The sequence below is a fragment of the Maniola hyperantus genome, chromosome 16 (assembly GCF_902806685.2).
Source record: "Maniola hyperantus chromosome 16, iAphHyp1.2, whole genome shotgun sequence".
NCBI classification, from domain to species: Eukaryota; Metazoa; Arthropoda; class Insecta; order Lepidoptera; family Nymphalidae; genus Maniola; species Maniola hyperantus.
In genome coordinates this window covers 1,912,707-1,933,817 of record NC_048551.1, presented here as the reverse complement: position 1 = coordinate 1,933,817, position 21,111 = coordinate 1,912,707, and the positions used below count along the sequence as shown (strand labels likewise).

At 37.0% G+C, this 21,111-nt stretch overlaps 2 protein-coding genes across 4 annotated transcripts in view; one reads left to right on the top strand and one right to left on the bottom strand.

The window, feature by feature from the left end:
* Window positions 1–12,989, top strand: part of LOC138403446 (uncharacterized) — a 49,314-nt gene extending 36,325 nt beyond the window's left edge. For 2 of the 3 annotated variants that reach the window (XM_069504028.1, XM_069504026.1), the window contains exons 5-6: window positions 8,241–8,313; window positions 10,906–12,989. In XM_069504028.1, the coding sequence (XP_069360129.1) occupies window positions 8,241–8,313; window positions 10,906–11,005 (173 nt within the window). In that variant the 3' untranslated portion in view covers window positions 11,006–12,989. The remainder of the gene's footprint in view (window positions 1–8,240; window positions 8,314–10,905) is intronic. The other variant, XM_069504027.1, reaches the window with a different exon arrangement.
* Window positions 12,990–16,554: 3,565 nt separating this feature from the next.
* Window positions 16,555–17,121, bottom strand: LOC117989738 (uncharacterized). The gene has a single exon (XM_034977150.1). It carries the CDS (start codon window positions 17,119–17,121, stop codon window positions 16,555–16,557), a length of 567 nt encoding a protein of 188 aa, XP_034833041.1.
* Window positions 17,122–21,111: the final 3,990 nt, after the last annotated feature.

The following is a 21,111-nucleotide window of genomic DNA, read 5'->3' as shown; positions in this document are numbered from 1 at the left end:
TTAGAAGAAAAAGAGGTATAGCATAGAACCGTTATTTTGGTATTTAAAAGACACCCAATGACCCTTCTACCTAAGTAAGTCTCTTTGACAACACATAAAGTGTCGCGACTTGGACGAAAAGCGACTTGTTGCCTTCTCGTATGTGTATAAACTTCGATTGTGTGGGAGGTAGAATGAAACTGTAATTTAATCCCTGATTGTGTTCCCATTTAATTTATATGACTTTTAATCCAATTTTGACGCCCAACAGAACGCGACGAAATAGTCACTATATATCCCGCAAATTGCTAATGCGCGTGGCCGCCATTTTAGTGACGTCAGCACTAGAATGAAGTTTCGAGCTGATAGTATATTTTTATTTCGGCTGAAGTCAAAATGACGTCATTTCGATGTTATTGAGACATGATACCAGCGCAATAGCAATTTGCGGGACTTATACCACTTCGTTTCGTTAATTCATGGTTAGGTAGAAACAATCTTTCCCAAATTAGGTCATGACTGATTATACCAAAGAAAGGCTACACCACATTCCAAACCTTACTATTAAACGATATCCGGTACAAAGCTGCGTATGAATCGATTTAAAGTAGGTGGCTCTATAAGCGAGGCACCTTAGATACTTAAACAACACAATAATCATCTATCAGATAAACCGGCGCTGATCAAATTAGTGGAACCGGACGAATAATCTTTGATCACTTTTCAAATAACGTTGGTTAGAGGAAAATTCGTCAACAACAGATTAGTTTATTAAGTTATCAAATCAAAGTAAAGTTTTGATTTATGTTTATAGATGCGGTAATCTAAGCATTTTTTGTAAGTAATTGGCGTTTCTGCAATGGATAAAAATTGTTCTTTTAATCATATTTATATCCATTGCAGAACCAAAATATATCTACTCGTAATAGTCGATTTAAAAAACTGTGTAGGTTCGAGAAATCAGGTGATCATCATTTTCAACCGATAGACGTCCTGTGCTGGACATAAGAGGTATTTTATAGGGACTTCCCCCACTCTGAAAAGTTAGAGGTGCGTGCATGGTATCAAACCCCGGACTACAAGACTAGAAAGCCGATGACTTAACCACTAGGCTATCACCGCTAACTTATTTCCATACGTAAGTCAAAGTCAAGTCTAAAGTCAAATGATTTATTCAAAATAGGTAATTAATAACTCTTTTTGATGGTCAGATGGTCGTATAGTACCTATGCTACAGGTCGAGATGGCAATCGGGGAGGGAACGCCCCGCACATCCGCACAGCCCCCGAGTTAACCCGGTGCGGGCGAGCGTGGGTGACGTACGGGTGTGCGGGGCATCCCCCCGCCTCATACTACGATTGCTATCTATACCTATCGCAGACTATAGTTACTAAATATTTTTTATTTTTTATTATTAAACTGATAAAAATTACATAATATTCCTGCTACATTAAATGCCACAAAAACCACAGTCGGTTTTATTGAGCACTGTGTTAACTTAATATAGTAAATATATTATAATATAACTACAAAACTAAGACATAAGCATAATTCCTATAAAAAGTAAGCGGTTATTTATTACACCGAAGGTGGCAATCAAGTCATTGTGGACCTTAGCGCATGCCCATTATGCTTTTATTACTAAAATAGATTTTTAGAACGTAAAGCAATTTAAGAATAGCTTGATATTTGTCGTAATTACATAGGACGGTTGGAACGGTAATAGTTATAAAAACTAAATGATGCTTTAATGTTCTATCAATAAAGTAAATTGGCAGGATAAGAAAATGGGTCAACATTCCGTCGGGTCGGCGGTAGAGGGGAAAAAATACTCGTTATATTGAAATTAAGTTCAATTAATAACACATTATTATTTTTGTAGTCAATTTTGACGGACCCGTTTTTTAATGACAGCAGATTTCAACTCTTTCTTTCTTTATAACAGTATTTCTCATTGCTGATGGTTATCAATCACGTGAGGTGTGGCACCAGATCCTTCCGCATATAACTTACTAGAGAACGAGATTTCGACCCTCCGACGAGCGGATGGCTTAACGTATTCTCCGAGAAAACGAAAACGAGCCTCCATAGGCGGTCACCACTCCAGTTACCGACATAGGTCAACGTTGCTTAACAAACGCAATTGATTGATATCTGTTATCATTACTTTGGCTTTGGAGTTTGGGCTACTCATCCCTCTTTCTACTTTAGATCACAATTAACTACCTATAATAAACTTGCCATTACACTGACCATAATATGGCTATTGTTGGTAATAAATTTTTATTTTAATTGGGTATGTAAGTACTTGCGGTAAAAGATTTCTAAGATCTTCGATTTTTAACTTACTTCTTCTGCATCTAATTACATAAAAATATTACTTTCCTACTTACCTATACCAACTCTTTATTATAATCAACATTAACTTGAAGGCTTCTGTAGCTCTGTAATTAAGAACTTGTAAAATGAACTCACAATATTCTGCAGCACATCATGCGGCAATAAATTTATATTGCTTAGAGACAGGGTTATTGTGCACCAAGCAGAATATTGCTTTTTTTAATTCAACTTGAAAGACATTCAATTCAGCGAATCATCATGGCCATTTTATACGATATGCCTGATCAATTTCTTCTCACGTATCTTGAATTCTATTGATTGTCATTTTTAGAAGCGTGGTTGAAACAAAATGATTACCTATTGTAAAGGTGTTTTAATCTCTTCAGTGCAAATGAAATTCATTTGTACCAAATTACAGTAACATTAAACATTTAAGGAGGTCTAAATAATTTTAAATACATATCAGAAACTGCGTAACCGGCAGGAATCGAAACCTGCATCTAAATACTTCAGTAATTTCCTTGAGTGTAGGTAAAAACCCTATCATAAAAATTGAAAAAATTTAAGGAGGCTAATGGGAGGCTAACATTGCTGTTTGGAGAACTAGCTGGGGGTTATAACAGTAACTATCATATTATTTTTGACAACTGTGTTGCAAACTGACACGTCGCACTCTTCAGTGATAAGCAATAAGAAAAGAAGATTAAAAGTGCGTACAAAACGCATAGTCCAATCTGAACACGAAGCGTATGACTGCGCATTTACAAAAACTTGTTTATTTTATTCTTAGTCTATGATCTGCGCAAACTGCGATGTTGCAACTTCAGATTATACTAATTGTTTTGTACGCACTGTGCAAAATATCGTTCATCCTTCTCAGCCAGAAAGGACAAAAAAGAAATAAATGAAAAAAGTCTTAGCTAAATTAAAACTATATTTTATCTTGCCCAATAAGGTATCAAGAGTTATTTTTATAGTCCTGTTTGCAACAAGATAAAATGTTAGGATCTGTCAAACAGTGAAAAAAAACGTCGTTATAAGAAAAGTATGGCATCAGCCATACAATAACGTTGAGAGCACTGTACCTTGTATATACTCGGCAATAAACGCCGTACAAGTTCATATTTCATGAAAAATTCATACCGTGGCCCTGCCCTAATGATGGTGATGCCATCTTATTGCCGACGGGATATATCTTTCATTAATTGGTTTATTCCGAATGTTGACACACACACCATTTATATCACTGGTTGCAGTTGCATGAAAATCAAAAAGTTATTTTTCGTCAAGTTGGTAATAATTCTCGTCCTTTCTTTCATTTTGCGGTAGGTACATTATGATGCCCTTCCACACCTTATCCTGTTTTAAGCCATTATGTACATTATTTAACTAGTCGATTTAAAAGTACCTATCATTAGAGACATTTGAACCATAGTGTTTCCAAAGGATATTTCAAGTAGTTTTTTCCAACTTTCGTGATTAGAAGAAGGAGCTTTAACAGAAAATACAAAAGAATTTAACAAAAACGGATGCGGTGACATTAACTTCTACGCTGGGTAGAAGTTAATATCACCGTATCCGAAAGGTAAGTTACCTTAGTTGTTTCGTTCCCAAACATACTTATCGGAGTTCTGTTCATTTTTGTCTTCCATATCCAATAACCTAATTTCAGGTAAGAGCCGGTGGATGTTGGAAATTGAATTTCTACTTGTAAAAACGGTCCGGTAATAGAGTTTACCTTCAGATCAAATTATTTAACAACTAAGTAACATGAGAAAGAGACACACGTTACAGAGTTCCTAGTTAGGTAGATATATGCTGTGGAATTAAGTACATTTATTATTCAGAAAATTTTGATTTCCGAACCGCTGGTCTTGAATTAAATCTACCTAGTCAAAGACAACTTTCAAGGTGGTTTCATCATGATCAACCCATCGCCGCCGGCCTACTACCGAGCACAGGTCTCGTCCAAGAATGAGAAGGGTTTTGGGCCATAGTCCATAGATTTGCCTAGAAAGTCTCTATTAACGCTATGACTTGAAAGTCTCAATAATTTAGATCCAAAAATGTCAAACTTGAATTTTACCTGCATCATATTATTTCTAAATTAAAATACCGAGTATACAAATTTAAATGTAATTTTAAGGAATAGCACCCTAATACATTATAATTTCATTGGCATTTAGATTATAAAATTATCATTTGAATACCGTCGAGTCCTAGCATCATTAAAGCTATTGTAATCAAACAAAGGTACTGTTTAACGAACACGTTGGAAGTAAAAGGCTAAAATTAAGTCACTTTTACCTCCAGAAGTTCGTTGCATACAAAATTCATATACTCAATACTGTAGAATGCACCTTGAGTTGCAGCCATTGAAATAAATGTATACAGATTCGTTGGTTATAGCTTTACATTTTCCTCCTGTATGAGATTTAGACCCTAAATATTTATTCTTTCTAAACATATCTCTTATAAAAGATATCAATCCATACACATCCTTGTTTTTCTAAAAGAACATCATAAAGCTCTTAAAATCAAGCTAAGGAATTTGTGAGTTATACACAATTGTAGATCATAAATAAACTTTTTTGAATACGAACTATCTTTTACTTTAGTTAACTTTGCTCCGCATTCTTTGCTTTTGTTTGGTTGTACGTCGCGGTCGTTTTTCTCCTGAGAAAATTACATTTTTTCTCGCCATTTGGCGCGCCTAACTTAGATTGTATTTTATCTTATGTGTAATCATAATTCATGCTGTTTGCTCTTTTCTCTGAGGAATATCGCTAGGTGTTTAAGGTCTCCACTCCCATCTCCGTTCTCTGTACTGTCGTACTTACTATTGTTTATTAAACTCCGTTAGATCGCTACATTTGATATCGTTCATGTGATGGAACTCCAAGATTTTACTTCGACTGAGATAAAGATATTGCCTCTCTTTTATTTTGTTAGATACCTTGCGACATTGGACGACTGCCATGCCGTATTTAAATAGAGTAAAAATAAGAAACGGTTTGTGTACCATTCCATTCTCATGCATTATTACATAACGATGGATAATAAAAGGTTTCTTGTTTTGAAATCGTTTACCTGTTGTAGACCTTTCGTGTGACCTGAGTAGCGTCCGTAACGTACAAACAAAATGATAAATGAAGATCATCGGTAGTTATGGTTACATAAACGCTGAGGGATTGATTGTAGGCGGCCGTGTGGTGCCTATCAATCGATTAGTTCCTGCCCAGCCGAGCCCCAGGCCCCCGCTTATAAACGATTATGTTTAATGGTCTTCGAAACTTTACGTGTTGGCTTATGATATCCTATCGTTTAAAGCGTAGTCCTTTTTTCGACACTAATAGATGACTTGGAGTAATAACCTCCGACGGGACCGTTATAAACCCCGTTGTAAGAACGAAATATTTGCGGTGATTATATAATTATTCATAAGTCGACAACTAGCTTTCACTCTCGACAGATCCATTTTTCTTCAGCTTTCTATACGGCGTCCGAAGTCAAATGCGAGAGATTAATTAAATAATATTCAATAAGCGTTGTTTGATTTACAAAAGAGTAATCTGTGGCGGCATCTAACACAAATACGAACCACTCTGTCGACCTGATTTCAATCACCATTCATTATTCACATCACCTTCCTTTGCATTCGCCGAAGTGTGTTCGCCCGTTGTGTTTTGTTTAACTTTCATATTTCAAACTCCTCGGAAAGTCGGGCGATACAATGCTTGAAGTAATTGAAATTGGTTAAAGTTCTTGGATTATTTGAGGAGCGGCTAGATTGGTTTGCGTTTCTTAAAACGGGGTTGACTTTTGAGCCAGTTAGATAATTTCATTTCCATTCGAGAAGCTACTTTGATGTGCATGTTTCTCAATAGCAATGTAGACAGCATAATATGATTTATGACTCATTGGGTAATAAAGTAAGATTTTCTGTATCAAACACGAAGCGAAGCACTCTCGCGTCCATTTTTGTTGCCATTAGTTGACGTGAAATCACACTTCAGCGTTGTATCGTGATCCAAAAAAATAAATTGTGTGAAAAATTACGATGATTACATCTAATAATGGAAGTCGGAGTTGTTGATGGCCACTGTCAGATAGGCCATCATTAGCCGCTATGATGGTGACCTAGAGAGAAAGAGAGAGAAATAGAATTAATTACTTGTCTTACTACGTGAAAATTCGATGTAAATTGTTTTGTATTTTTAAGCTTTCTTAGATACCTCCTCTTTTGAATTTGTCCTTTCCATATTTTTATCTAGCTGCGGAAACTAGCTGATGTTGTTTCTGTACTGTCTATTTAGTTTCCAACTGTCGGGGAACTAAGTCGAACAGAGTATGTCCGTACTCACATGAAGTGTCCGATGTCCGTGTACGTAAACACAGATGAAATGTTTACGTACAAATACACTGAACGTGGAGCATTCAGTATCCAAGTTTAATTAGTTTACACTGTCTTTTTTTATTTATTCAGATACAAGTTAGCCCTTGACTGCAATCTCACCTGGTGGTAAGTGACGATGCTGTCTAAGATGGAAGCGGGCTAACCTGGAAGGGGTATGCCAGTTTTTAATAAATTCTTGCCCCTTTGGTTTCTACACGGCATCGTACCGGAACGCTAAATTGCTTGGCGGCACGCCTTTGCCGGTAGGGTGGTAACTAGCGAGGGCCGAAGCCTCCCACCAGACCAGACCAGAAATTTAGTAATTATAAAATTACCTTACCACTGCGCCAGGGAGGTCGTCTGTCTGTCTCGTTGTATAAGTTGCTTAGTATTCCTACTGCGATCCAATAGGTACGCAAGAGCTTGTACCAAAATTATCAATTCTCTCTTAGGTACCCCTTATCAAATACCAATGCATTGAGGCGTTTTTTTTTTTTTTTTTAATTCTCTTTTAAAGAGCTGAGTCACTAATGTGACTATGTGGCTCTCGTAAGATTACAAAAAATTATTCAGACACTTAAATCTAGATCTAAATACTACTTATTTACTAATTATTTCTACGACTTATGTTATTACGGACCATCTTATACATACTTTTTGCAGCTTCGGACGTCGGGTTTGCCAAAATAATATAACATTTCCCAGCGTCCTGTCCAGCATATCACTCCGGACACATTCCGTCAATATATACACATCTTCCCTTGCGCCTGGACAGTCTGGACAAATAGGTGAAGGTACTTTTTTAAGTAGAAATGCAAATTTGTTCAACGGAATGTGTCCGGAGAGAAGTCTGTACGAAGTAATTAGGTCCTGTCGACACAATTTATTGCTATTGTCTATCCAAGATATGTCACAGGGCTACGAGGCGTGTCTTCATTAATAAAAAATTGCGTGTTGGCTCAACACAATAATTCTTGGCAAACATTATATTGGTGTGAAAACATGCTATGCAGTTACCATAGGCAGTTACAGTGTCTTATATTAATAAGTAACTTAATTATTAATTGTTTAGTTAAGCAGTTAGTTAAGTTCTTTTTATTTGTCTAGATATTTTGCAAATGCTGTGTACACATTTTATAGATACATTTATCAGCCTGTGTTTGTCTATAAGTGTCGTAGTTTGTGTTAAATTAATGTATTATGTGTGTTCCTAATAAATAAAATAAAATAAATAAAAATAAGGAGCACAAAAATTGTGTTTTGAATATTTCAGTTAAAAATGTTTATGTTTATGCTATCCGTACAAAAATACACCTCCATTGCTCGCAATTTTTGCTCTAGGATGAGTAAGGAATACATTTTGGCTGAGTTAAGAAAAAAATAATATTAATTTTGATCGGCTGAGATAGGAATGTTAGTTTGGGATGAGTGGAGAACATTATACCTAATAGGATGAGACGTCAAAGGATAAAAACGGCACAACCCGTTATAATACAAGCACATTTTATAACTAAGTTTTTTGCAGGTGGCGGTAGTGGCGGGAGTGGAATACGGAAACTGCACGCCTTTCATCCTTTGAGACCCACTGGAAACATCAGGTGAGAGCTTTATACCTACTCTGTAGGCTGTACTCCAAGTGAAACAATACAGGGTGTAGGTAACTAGAACGCTAGCAAAAACTTAGCGTTATTGTTATATTATCGAAATACAATCAAACTCAAACTCAAATCATTTATTCAGAATTGGTAAAATTTTACGCTTCCTGATTGTCATAAAGTTTTATTTGTAAGATGATATGATATAGTGGTGATAATTAATACGTACTTGAAACTAAAGCTACGAGGGTTCCAAACGCGCCCAGGTCCAATACACATATAATACACAAACCATTTGCCTCATTTTGTAGTTTTAGTGTTTTAGTATTTTTCAAACCCGCAATGCAAAACATGCTTTGCGGGTATAGCATGCAAAACTGGGGTCAATGCCCCCCGTACGACGCGGCATTGACTCCGAGTGGCGTATTTACGTAACGTTCGTTGACCTCTAGCGTCAGTTAGAAGTTTTAGTTGCAATACATCGTGAAATTTTACAAAATACCTATAGGAGTTTTTTTTGCGGTATCATAATATCAGTAATAATCAGTACTATCACCTGTCTTCATTTTTGCTAGCGTTCTGGATGCGTAGGTACCTGGTAAGTACCTACCTACTACCAGTGGCGTGCACAGGGTTTGAAGCCAGGGTAGGCATTAGTTAGGTAGGAACCTGTTTACTGGCAGATCATCATGAAAAATATGCATTGAGCTGTTACAACTGGGTAAGCAGTGCATTTATGCCTCCTATGACCTGCACGCCACTGCCTACTACATACCTACGCAATGTTTGCTGTTTCTTTTGACTGAACTCGCTAGAAGTGCTAGAAGTGTTATAAGTCCCGCAAATTGCTAATGCGTGTGGCCGCCATTTTAGTGACGTCAGCACTAGACTGGAGTTTCGAGCTGATGGTATATTTTTATTTCGGCTGACGTCAAAATGACGACATTTCGATGTTAATGAGACATGGTTCCAGCGCAATAGCAATTTGCGGGACTTTATTATATTTTTACAATTTACTTGACATTTTAAAACAATAAATATTTCCTGTATTCGCCCTTAAATTCTTTATTGTGATTAAATTAGTATAACTAGGTAGGTAGGTGAGTATTACTAATTTTTATTATTAAATGATAATTGCACATCTAAGTCTAAATTTAAAAAATAAAATAATATTAAAATAATAATTTAAAAAAAAAATATCTATATAAATTAAGTAGATAAGTATATAATATTGCGTATTTTTTCCGAACCTAAATAATATCTACCTATGTGTAATAAAAAAAACTCTAAAAAATGTTTTTGGCTTTTTTATTTTTAGCCTACTATCGTATAACAAAAGCTCACTTAATTTACATCCCCACGAACCGCGATTGCTTATACGCAGCACTTGCATGGAATCTATCAATTAAAATCTTTGTTGCGTTCCCATATTATGGTTTCTATTCAATATCAAGAATGTGTAGGACGGTAACCTACAAACCTATTGCTGTTTATAGAATAACAAGTATTTTTATATGTAAATATAGAAGATAAAAATATGTGGGAAGATATGAAACTATTTTTATAAATAATAATTAGTACATCTCTAAGTAGGTACCATATTTTCTGTCCTTGCATTATCCGGTATTACCTACTTAGTCCACTCTTTGCACTTTTTAAAGCTTATTGGCATTTTTTTAAAATAACTATTATTTTCTATTTCCGTTCCTCGGTAGAGCTGAACTTCTTAATTAATGTCAGCAAAAAAATTATTTAATCCCAGGGCTTAGATATAATTTAAATCATGAAAGTCTCAGGGAAAGCAGTTGTCAATATCTACGTATTTTTATTTTTTTCATATACTTAGCGAATATATAGCCCACACCTATCTATGTGTTTTTAATTAAATTTTTGCGTTTGAAATCGGAAGCGAAGTGTCACTCTTACGGCATTTATTGCTGTAGTGTATACCTCGCGTCTGATTATTGCAGGATAGGGGCTTTTCAATATGGGTCGTTATTTTGTTTTTACTAGCTTTATCTCCCGACTTCGTCAGTTTTTGTATAGTCGTGTTGCAAGGGATGGGTTTCGAAACCCAGCTTAGAAAAATAGATAATGTAGATAATGTATTATGTCAATCCATCTTTTTCACCTTATGTCTATAGTTAGATTGATTCCGGAACAGTGTGCTCGTAGCTTTAGTTTTAAGTTTGCGTTATAATTATCACCACTATATTATCTTACAAATCTAACACTATACCAGACAATCAATAAGAGTAATTTATTACCTATTTTGAATAAATCATTTGACTTTGACTTTGACTTTGTGAATTTAATATAAGTCCCGCAAATTGCTAATGCGCGTGGCTGCCATTTTAGTGACGTCAGCACTAGACTGAAGTTTCGAGCTGATGGTATATTTTTATTTCAGCTGACGTCAAAAAGACGTCATTTCGATGTTAATGAGACATGGTTCCAGTGCAATAGCAATTTGCGGGACTTATACACTCCCATTTGGAATAAATTCACTAGAATAGAAAGAGGTAGATATTCATAAGAAAATAATTTATCACCCATAATAATGACCCATATTCAAAAATTTATTTGTACGTATAGATCTTACAACCGCAGATCGGACTTGGAGGCGTACAGCGGTTACCCGAGGGCGAACAACCACGACCCAGGGCTCCTGTGGACCGGACTGGGCCGTCGGTAGACTCCGCACCCGAAATGTATCAAAAATACCAAACAATTCGCAGAAAATACCAGTTATTTGCCAAGAAAATACATCACCGAATTTGTTCAATAAAAACTGGTTTGATTTTGTCTATATAGACAACTCTAATAGTGATATAATTTGTGATATACCCAACTGTTATATTTTAAGAACGTTATGTGGTAATCGAAATGGTTTTTACAATTTTGCTACAAAACCCCATAATAATTCTTTGCGACCACCCATTATTACCGGATATTAAAATGATGAAAAAATTGATTCTTGATAAAATATTACATTTTAAAATATAATATTTTAAAATAAAATATAATTATTTTAAAGCGATGTTCTTAAAAAATATAGGTAAGTTGAGGTAATATTATGAAAAAATACTTTAGTAGGTAGCTAAGTTTTAATATAAAATTGATATATTATTAAGTTTTATTGCGAAGCAATGTGTCTAAAAAACGTATTAACTGTAAAAAAAGTTTTTTCAAATATTTTTAATGTATAAATTATGATGATAAATGTCAATTTCGAATATTAAATGTTATTGTATAAAATAAGATAACTGTGGGAATTCTTCCATTGTTGGTATTATAAGGTTATTTATGGAAAATAATTATTTACTGTAATAGTATTATTAAGATCAAGCCAAAATTTTAATGTAATTTTAATGTTTTACCGCAATGAAAACGGTATTTATACGTATATAACTATATATTTAAAAATAATGTTATTATTGTACTGAATTAATACTTTAACTTATTGTAATATCTAATGGAAATGTGTGTAACTTTAATATTCTGATCTCAATTCCTAGTCAATTTAGAGGTAAGTTAGCTTCTTAGATACAAATTTTTATTTTTATTCATACCTTATTATTATTTAAAATCCGGTCGAATGCGAGGTGGGCATCGATCTTTTAGGGTAAAAAACATGGTTTTGTTAATTTTTAAAATAATTAATTACTAACGTCACGCTGTACGGAAAGCGATTAATGACGCCACATGGCGTAAACGAGAAATATTTTTTAATTTTTTAACATAAACAAATATTTTCCCGCAAAAATTACTCCATTTTTATGTTTAAAAAATTGAAAACAATAATTGTCGTTTTCGGATTGTGGCGTCATTATTCAACTTCCTTACAGCGTGCCGTTCATTTTCATAAATGAAAATTTTAATTTAAATTTTAGTTTTTTTAATTATTCTCTTTAATCATGAATTCTAGCCCCATAAACTACCGTCATACAAAAAAAAACACTTAATTTTATTACTGCAGGACAAAAAACTATTGCGTAACAAGGAGATTAAATATTACGCTGGTATGAGGCTGGTAAATTGAATCATCATAATATAATCATAATGTATTTTAATGACATATAAACATACGAATAAAATAATATCTACTTTATACATATTACAATCATCATGATATCATCCATTTAGATTTTTAATGAAGATTTCGGCTCGTTGAAAATAAATTACATTTAAATTATGATGAGTAGATTAACGATATGGGTAACTTTTAGGAAAGTGAACATTTTGATTATTAATGGAAATAATTGGCACAGTCGATGCTTTTGTACTTATTTGGAAAATTATCATTAATTTTTAAATGTCGTTATGTTTTAGGCCAAATATCAATATTAAGTAGTTATACTAAATATTTCGCGAATTTTTTCAGAACCTAATTAATATCAAACTAGTTTAATTTTGTTTAAAAAAATGTTTTTAAGCGTCTAGGCTGAGATTTTTAGAGCGTCTCGTTACAATTCTGTCTTAAGGCTTAGCAAAGTCAAAGTAGGTACGTACGCTCTGTAGATCTTAGCCGTCTTTGCCCTCTATAAAGGCTGAATATAAATAAATTAGATACTTATATATGTCCATACAAATTTTGTATCATAAATAAAATCTGTGAGTTGTCCAAGTATTTAATATGTCTTTTTATTACTATTATTATTATAAATTCTTAGAAAACTAAGCAGTTATTTAAAATGTATGTTATACTTACTTGTACTTATTTAATGATTGAATAAAGGTATCATGTGGCTTAACTGTTTTATTAAGAAATCTTTTAAGCTTCTGTGATAAGTACGACCTACCGTGTTTTACCTTGAATTTCTTTTTTCCTACTCTGAGTAAGAAAGTAGGTATTATTTTAACCTGTTAATTTTTCGACAGTCCACAATTAGTTAGCCCTTAACATCGATATTACTGAATCGTTATCATCGCCCCATTGCCGGCCCACTACTGAGCACGGGTCTACTCTGAGAATGAAAAGTGTTTTGGCCATAGTCCAACGTTGGCAAAGTGCGGTGTATCAGACTTTACTAATATTTGAGAACATTATGGAGAACTCTCAGGCATGCAGGTTTCCGTGAAAGGTATAGTGTTGTTTTAATTGCTTAATACGCAAATAATATTGACTCTGAGGTGTGTGCCCTTACAGTGTAAGATTGAAATTTTTCTTAAAGTTACAGTACAGAAAACAGGTTACAAGTTAACCCTTACAGTGTACGCGTTAGTGTAAGTTTTCTTACAAGGTTTGGTGATGCCTTTATATAAAATCGGTCAAGTGAGAGTTGGACTTGAACACGAAGTTTCGTACCATCGTACACGATAATAATATAACACTAGGTACCTATATGCTTTTAAATTGTTTTTAGGGCTCCTTACCCAAAGGGTAAAACGGAACCCTATTACTTACTAAGACTCCGCTGTCCGTCCGTCTGTCACCAGGCTGTATCTCATGAACCGTGATAGTTAGACAGTTGAAATTTTCACATATGATGTATTTCTGTGGCCGCTATAACAACAATAATACTAAAAATATAATATTTAAGGGGGCTCCCACACAACTAACCTGATTTTTTTGCTGTTTTTATATATAATGGTACGGAACCCTTCGTGCGCGAGTCTGACTCGTACTTGGCCGGTTTTTTTATTCGTTGAGATGGCAATCGGGGTATGAGGCGGGGGGAGTTACCTACTTGCGAATTGCGACTCTATCTTGCACTTAGCCGGTTTTAATAAATAATTTTGATTCTAAACTTTGATTTTTTGGAGAAAGCTTACAATAATTTTTTACATCCACACAATTTTTTTTATTATGTAAGGAATAGGTATAGATTGGGCGTAGTTATTTTTAAAAAAAGCACGTAGATAGGAATAGATGTCACGCAATAGTCGGTGGGTAGTTATAAGGTAGTAGGTAGGTAGATATTAGATGTCACAAAACAACTAAATATTTTACTACCACTTTGTTGTGGCGTTGTAGCCAATAAAAACGCGTATCTCGCATTTACCTGGTATTAGTGTCTTATTGTAGGTAGCTAGTACAGTTCTTGAAATAGATAATTTTATATTATGTAAGCAGGTTCCAAATCAGTACCCTTATTATAAATGTGAAAGTGTGTTTGTTTGTTGGTTTGTCCTTCAATCACGTGGCAAGGGTGCAACGGATTGACGTAATTTTTTTCATGGGTATAGATAAAGACCTGGAGAGTGACATAGGCTACTTTTTATCCCGGAAAATCAAAGAGTTCCCACGGGATTTTTAAAAAATTTAATTCCACGCGGACGAAGTCGCGCGCACCAGATAGTGACTACATATTATTTTACTACTATGGGGTGGACCACCACAGGGATGTACAGTACTTAGTTGTAGTGGTGTAATAAAAACGTGTATATGCGCAGTAAAACATGTGGTAAAACCGCCTAAGTGCGAGCATTTAGCCGGCTTTACTGGCGCTGTCTGTACTCTGTATACATATGCCGACAAATTAGTTCCCGAATTAGAGCGACAGAAGTTTAGGAAAACACTCGTAATGTATGAAGCAACGAGGATGTGACGAGGTATCGGCTATTGAGGGAATCATCATCATCATCAGTATCAACCGATAGACATAGGTCTCCTGTAGGGTCTAGCGCCGCCTGAATGCAGCGGCTCCCTGCGACTCGTTTGATGTTGTCTGTCCACCTAGTGGGAGGTCTTCGACCCTGCGCTTTCCGTAATTATATGCGAGGTCGCCGTTCTAGGCGCAACAAAAACGCATATCTCGCATTTAGCCGGTTTTACTGCACTGTCTCATTGTACCTACATATCAACGAATTAGTTCCCGAATTAGAGCGACAGTAGTTTAGGAAAACACTCGTAATGTATGGAGCAACGAGGATGTGACGAGGTATCGGCTATTGAGGGAATCATCATCATCATCATCAGTATCAACCGATAGACATAGGTCTCTTGTAGGGTCTAGCGCCGCCTGAATGCAGCGGCTCCCTGCGACTCGTTTGATGTTGTCTGTCCACCTAGTGGGAGGTCTTCGACCCTGCGCTTTCCGTAATTATATGCGAGGTCGCCGTTCTAGGCGAAACAAAAACGCATATCTCGCATTTAGCCGGTTTTACTGCACTGTCTCATTGTACCTACATATCAACGAATTAGTTCCCGAATTAGAGCGACAGTAGTTTAGGAAAACACTCGTAATGTATGGAGCAACGAGGATGTGACGAGGTATCGGCTATTGAACGGATATTGGACGCAATTGCTATAGAAAACTGACGCCTACGACCATTCCTATTAACTGCATCGTCTAGGGTTGTCACGTCAATTCAATTGTTGCAGAAAAATCCACACGTTTATTTTTTTATTAACTTATGTAAAACTAGCTCATGCTCGCGACTTCGTACGCGAACTACACAAATTTACAAAACCCCTATTTTATCTCCTTAGGAGTTTTAATTTTCTAAAATCCTATGACATCTATGACATAATAGCTATCTGCATGTCAAATGTCAGCCCGATCCGTCCAGTAGTTTGAGCTGTGCGTTGATAGATCAGTCAGTCAGTCAGCTTTTCCTTTTATATATAGAGACTAGCTGATGTCCGCGACCCCGTCCGTGTGGATTTAGTTTTTAAAAATCTTTCTATTTTCCGGAATAAAAGTAGCCTATCTATCTATTAATAAAAAAGGGTACAATCTATCTCCATTTCAAATTTCAACCAAATCCGTCCAATAGCTTTTGCGTGAAAGAGTATCAAAAATACACACAAACTTTCGCCTGTATATAGTGTGACGTGTAAGTTCAGTTTATAGATCTATCTAAAATAGTAGGAAAGCAAACAACTACCTAAGTAGGTAGATGGAAGTATGTATCTACCTACATATTTCTAACTAGAAACCTAGGTATGTAGGTAATTATGCAAGATAGCACTGAAAAGTTCAACAAATAACTATAGTATCATTTTGTACGTAGGCAAGTTAGGCACCATAGGTTATATACATAGGTTTATGGGTATACGTACCTTTTTTTTTTTTTTTTTTTTTTTTTTTTCGAGGGGGAAATCTTCTTAAGATACCCAATCGGGTTATGTGGGATTTGTACCCACTAAAACCCCCTCGGTGGCCCTCCTCAGCGCGTTTTTGAGAGGCTCCGGGAACTCTAAAGAACGTACGCCGGTGCCTCTCTCGCGCGACGCCCTTTGGACACATCCTCGAGAAAGTGCAGCCATTCGCGACTTCGAAGTCCTAGCGCCAGGGACTAGTTGTTTAACTGATCAGGACGTTGATCAACGCCGCCCTGATATCTCCGCCTTCGAGCAGGATCAGCGCGCTCGCGAACCCGCTCGGCGGCCTCCTTCTTGAACATTACTGTTTCACAGAAGGAGACCACTGCCCGCCATGCTTCATTGTCTTCCAGCATTGCCGCTATGACGGCCGGTGGTGACAAGTCTCTCCCTATGCAGCCGACCAGTGTGCACCGCTCGGGCTCCCAGGCAGGGCACTCTTCAAGCGTGTGCTGTGCGGAGTCCCTGTCCTCTTCACAGTGATGACATCGCGGGGTCATCTCGCGACCGATCCGACACAGGTACTCACCGAAACAACCATGTCCGGTAAGTACCTGCGTCAGTCTGAAGGTTACGCTGCCATGTTTTCTCCCCAGCCAGGCTTCGAAGTTTGGTAGAATGGCACCGACAGTGCGTTGACGTGCGTTTCTCTCCTCGTCTAAACGCTTGCGCCAATTTACTAATGCTTGCCGGTGCGCTTGCCGTCGCAGAATTCCGGTATTCAACCCGTTCAGAAGAATCGCGAACACGAAGGATTGCATCTACTGTTGAACGCCCCTGTCGGAAGCCAAACTGACTTTCAGATAAGTCGGGGCCCACACGCGACAGATGGTCGCTGAGACGGGCAGCTATTATTCGCTCGAACAACTTGCCTACTTCGTCCAAGAGACATGGGTATACGTACCTATAAATTACGAATGATAATCTGTATTTGTAGCATAATTAAATATTTATTTAACTTACCTACTCTTCGCGTGACAACCCTACTTTGATCATGATTGAGAACAATTTGATCATTCCGATTCGGTAAATATAGGTGGATGTAGAAATAATATAGAATTTCGAAAGAAGTTCAAGAAAATTCGCATCTAAAAAGCAAGGATTCTTGTTCATGGAAAAGTTAAAATCGATTATAAGTATGTATACCTACTTAAACTTTTTTTCGACAATCAAACCAACAGGAAACACTAACCAACTGACAGACAATAGAGCAAGTTAATCAAGCCTCTCTAGCTCGGGAAATTTGTTTAAATTCGATTGCGTTTGTATCGAACAGACTTAAAACAGACTTTAAACAGGTCACAGCTGAAAATCAGCGTCCTGCGTGTGTTAACGCATACCTGTGATGCAAGACATTATGCTGAGCTGTACAGTGTACACCCATGTAGGGTGGTGTCACAGATGAAAATGTTACATTTGTACTTTGCTTTTATCTGTGACACCAACAACAAATAAATGCATTTTCTTTCTTTCTTAAACAAACAAAATGACCGACAAGAAAACGAGTTAAATAAACTTGTTAATTAATAAAAACATTGAGTACACGGCACTCCTTCCTTGTTTGTTTCTACCCGATCCGAGGAAACCGCTGCATTACTATCCCAAGAGAACTCCTACCATTATGTGATTAATAGAAAGGAATCACAAGTTCACGACCCTCAGCAATGAGGAATATATAAAAGGTAAAGCTGACTGACTGACTGATCTATCAATGCATAGCTCAAACTACTGGACAGATCGGGCTGAAATTTGACAAGCAGATAGCTATTATGATGTAGACATCCCCTAAAAAACGATTTATGAAAATTCAACTACTAAGGGGGTAAAATAGGGGGTTGAAATTCGTGTAGTCCACGCGGACAAAGTTGCGGGAATAAGCTAGTTATCCCAATACCCTAATCCTAATTCCTAATAATCCATACAAATATTATAAATGCGAAAGTGTGGCTGTCTGTCTGTCGGTCTGTCTGTCTGCTAGCCTTTCACGGTCCATTGCATCCGTTCAACCGATTTTGACGAAATTTGGTACAGCGATATAGCCTGCGTTCCGGGGAAGGACATAGGCTACTTTTTATCCCGGAAAATCAAAGAGTTCCCACGGGATTTTTAAAAACCTAAATCCACGCGGACGAAGTCGCGGGAATCAGCTGGGAAGTATATAAAAAGGTATAATTTGTATTGTCCAACCCACTTATCACTTCTTTGTGGAATTTAGGAGGGCGAGGCCGCTGGCTAATATCAATGTGATTAAGTATGATTGTACGGTCTACTACATAAAGGTCAGTCATGCCGCTTCGTCAACACCTATTGTCGTGTCTCGCCTGGCGACTGCTAAACACTCCCTTCCTTTACACACGAGTGCTGTAAAACACAAGCGACAGTCCGTTTCATCAAATCTTCGATATAACTACCTAGTCCTAGTGGAATTCTCATTTGAGTAATCATGGTTCCGTACGCGAAGGGTACCAAAGGTACTAAGCCTCCGCTATCCGTCCGTCCCTCCGTCTGTCTGTCAGCGGGCTGTATCTCGTGAACCGTAATAGGTAGAGAGATGAAATTTTCACAGAATTTATATTTCTATTGCCGTTATAACAACACGGATCCCTTCGAATACGAGTCCGACTAGCACATGACCTATTTTTTATTTTCATCATCATAATCATCGCGTGCCTTCTTGGAAATGAAGTTTGGAAATCATCATGCGAAAAGCTTCTCTATTTAAAGCCACCTCTTTTAGCTTCAGGTAGCTAAGCCCGAAGCTTTCGAGTTGCGTTCGAAATGTGGTGCTGGAGGCGGATGCTACGGATTCCGTGGACTGCCAAACGCACAAACGTGTCTATCCTTTCGCAACTCAGAATCACTGCTCGACTCTCCTCCATTTGTTACCAACGATTGCTCTCATATTTCGGCCACATCATACGGCGGGGGGATGACAGCTTAGAAAAGCTGATAGTGACGGGCAATACTGAGGGCAAAAGACCGAGAGGCCGCTCACCAACTAGGTGGTCCGATCAGCTAAAGGAGTCCAGCAGGTGTGGATTTTATCACATTGTGAAAATGGTCACTAACAGAAGCCGATGGCACCCGATGGAAACAGATAACCCATTCGAGGGCAGTTTGCCAGGACCACAATCTTCAGCAATGAAGGAACGACCGGAGAGAGAGCTAAGCCCTGCCCATCGTCCAACCATTTGCGTCTTTGGCGTCCCTGGAGCCCTCTTGCCTTCAATTCTACCTTCCAACACTAATCTTGGGAATGAGAATTGTGCTCCTCTCTGTTAATGAGCTTCCTTCGCATGATGGTGGACATGAATTCTCTTTCTTTGTGGACCAATTCCATAAAAAATATATTTTAGGGTTTCGTACCTCAAAAGACAAAAAAGGAACCCTTGTAGGGTCACTTCGTTGTTTGTCGGTCTGTCATGAAACCTAACCTATACTTCCAGTTGACCTGAATTTTGGCATTTAAATGAAATCATGAAATTTGGAAGGTAGGTAGGGTTTAAAGCACACGTAAGGGGATCACGCACACAAAAAAAATGTGTGAATGAACAAAATAAGTGGGCTATCATATGAAAGGGCTTTACCTGCACATTCTAAAACAGATTTTTAACTATGCATTACTTAATAGTTTTAAATTTCTTGTGCAAAATGTCGAAAAATACTACTTACGGAGCCCCTCGGTGCGCGAGTCTCGCATTTGACCGGTTTTTTTTATTAGCCATGCTTGATGCTACTCATGACTAATATTCTCCTTTCCCCTCCAACTAAGCGTAAAGCTTGTGCTAGGAGTATAGCCTTATAGCTGTATGACAATAGTGCAAGGGCTAGGATTTGAACCACCGACCTTTCAGAATTCAGTCCGCTCCTCAACCGTTGAGGTATTGAGGCTCGATTGTTTCCGTGCTATGGCTATCCATATCTTGTGGTTTACACCACACACAAGACATATTTCGAGCGGCATCCGACGGTTTGGATTCTACGAAATTACGATTTTTATCTCAATTTCTTATAGTTAAGGCAATTTGGTAAAAGGCTGGTTAAAATTGCCCTGTTAAAACAAGTTAACATTAATTTCACCGTATTATTAGTAAAGATAGCGATGATAGTCTAGTCTTTTAGTTTATTTACGCTCAGTTAAGCTCAGCGGTTAAAGGAGCGGACTGAAAACCGAAAGGTCGCCGCCGGTTCAAAGCCCACCCGTTGCAATAGTGCAACAATGCGACAATAGTGCAACAAGCTTAACGCTTAGTTGGAGGGGAAAGGGGAATATTAGTCATCATGATGAACTTGGCCAATATTCTTTAAAAAATCATTTTGCTGAGTAGGCACCAATCAAACAACAAGTTTATCTCTATAAATTATTCACTAATAGATTAATTAGTAATTCGCGGCGAGTTCGTGCGATTTTCCTGAAACGTTCGATTACACATTGGATGTACTTCCGGTGGGCAAACACCGCAAAGACTAAAGAAGGTGGACAGTAACAGGTAGAGCTAAACCGCATCGTTCATTCACACCCCATCTTACTATAGGTACCCAAATACTTTTAAAATATGAAGCAATTTCATAACAATTGTATTAACTGTTAACATATTATGTATTACACATTTAACTTCTGTATAGTTTGAGATTTTGCATGTAATAATAATATCCTTTATATGTAGCAAAAAGCAACAAAGAAAATAATATAATAAGTATTATTATTTTAGTTCCCAGGGAACCATAGAGTCGACCAAAGTTTATGCTTC

What these genes read in the sequence shown, in the direction of transcription:
- LOC117989738 (XM_034977150.1), bottom strand. Translation starts at nt 17,121, where the DNA reads ATGCAATCCTTCGTGTTCGCGATTCTTCTGAACGGGTTGAATACCGGA.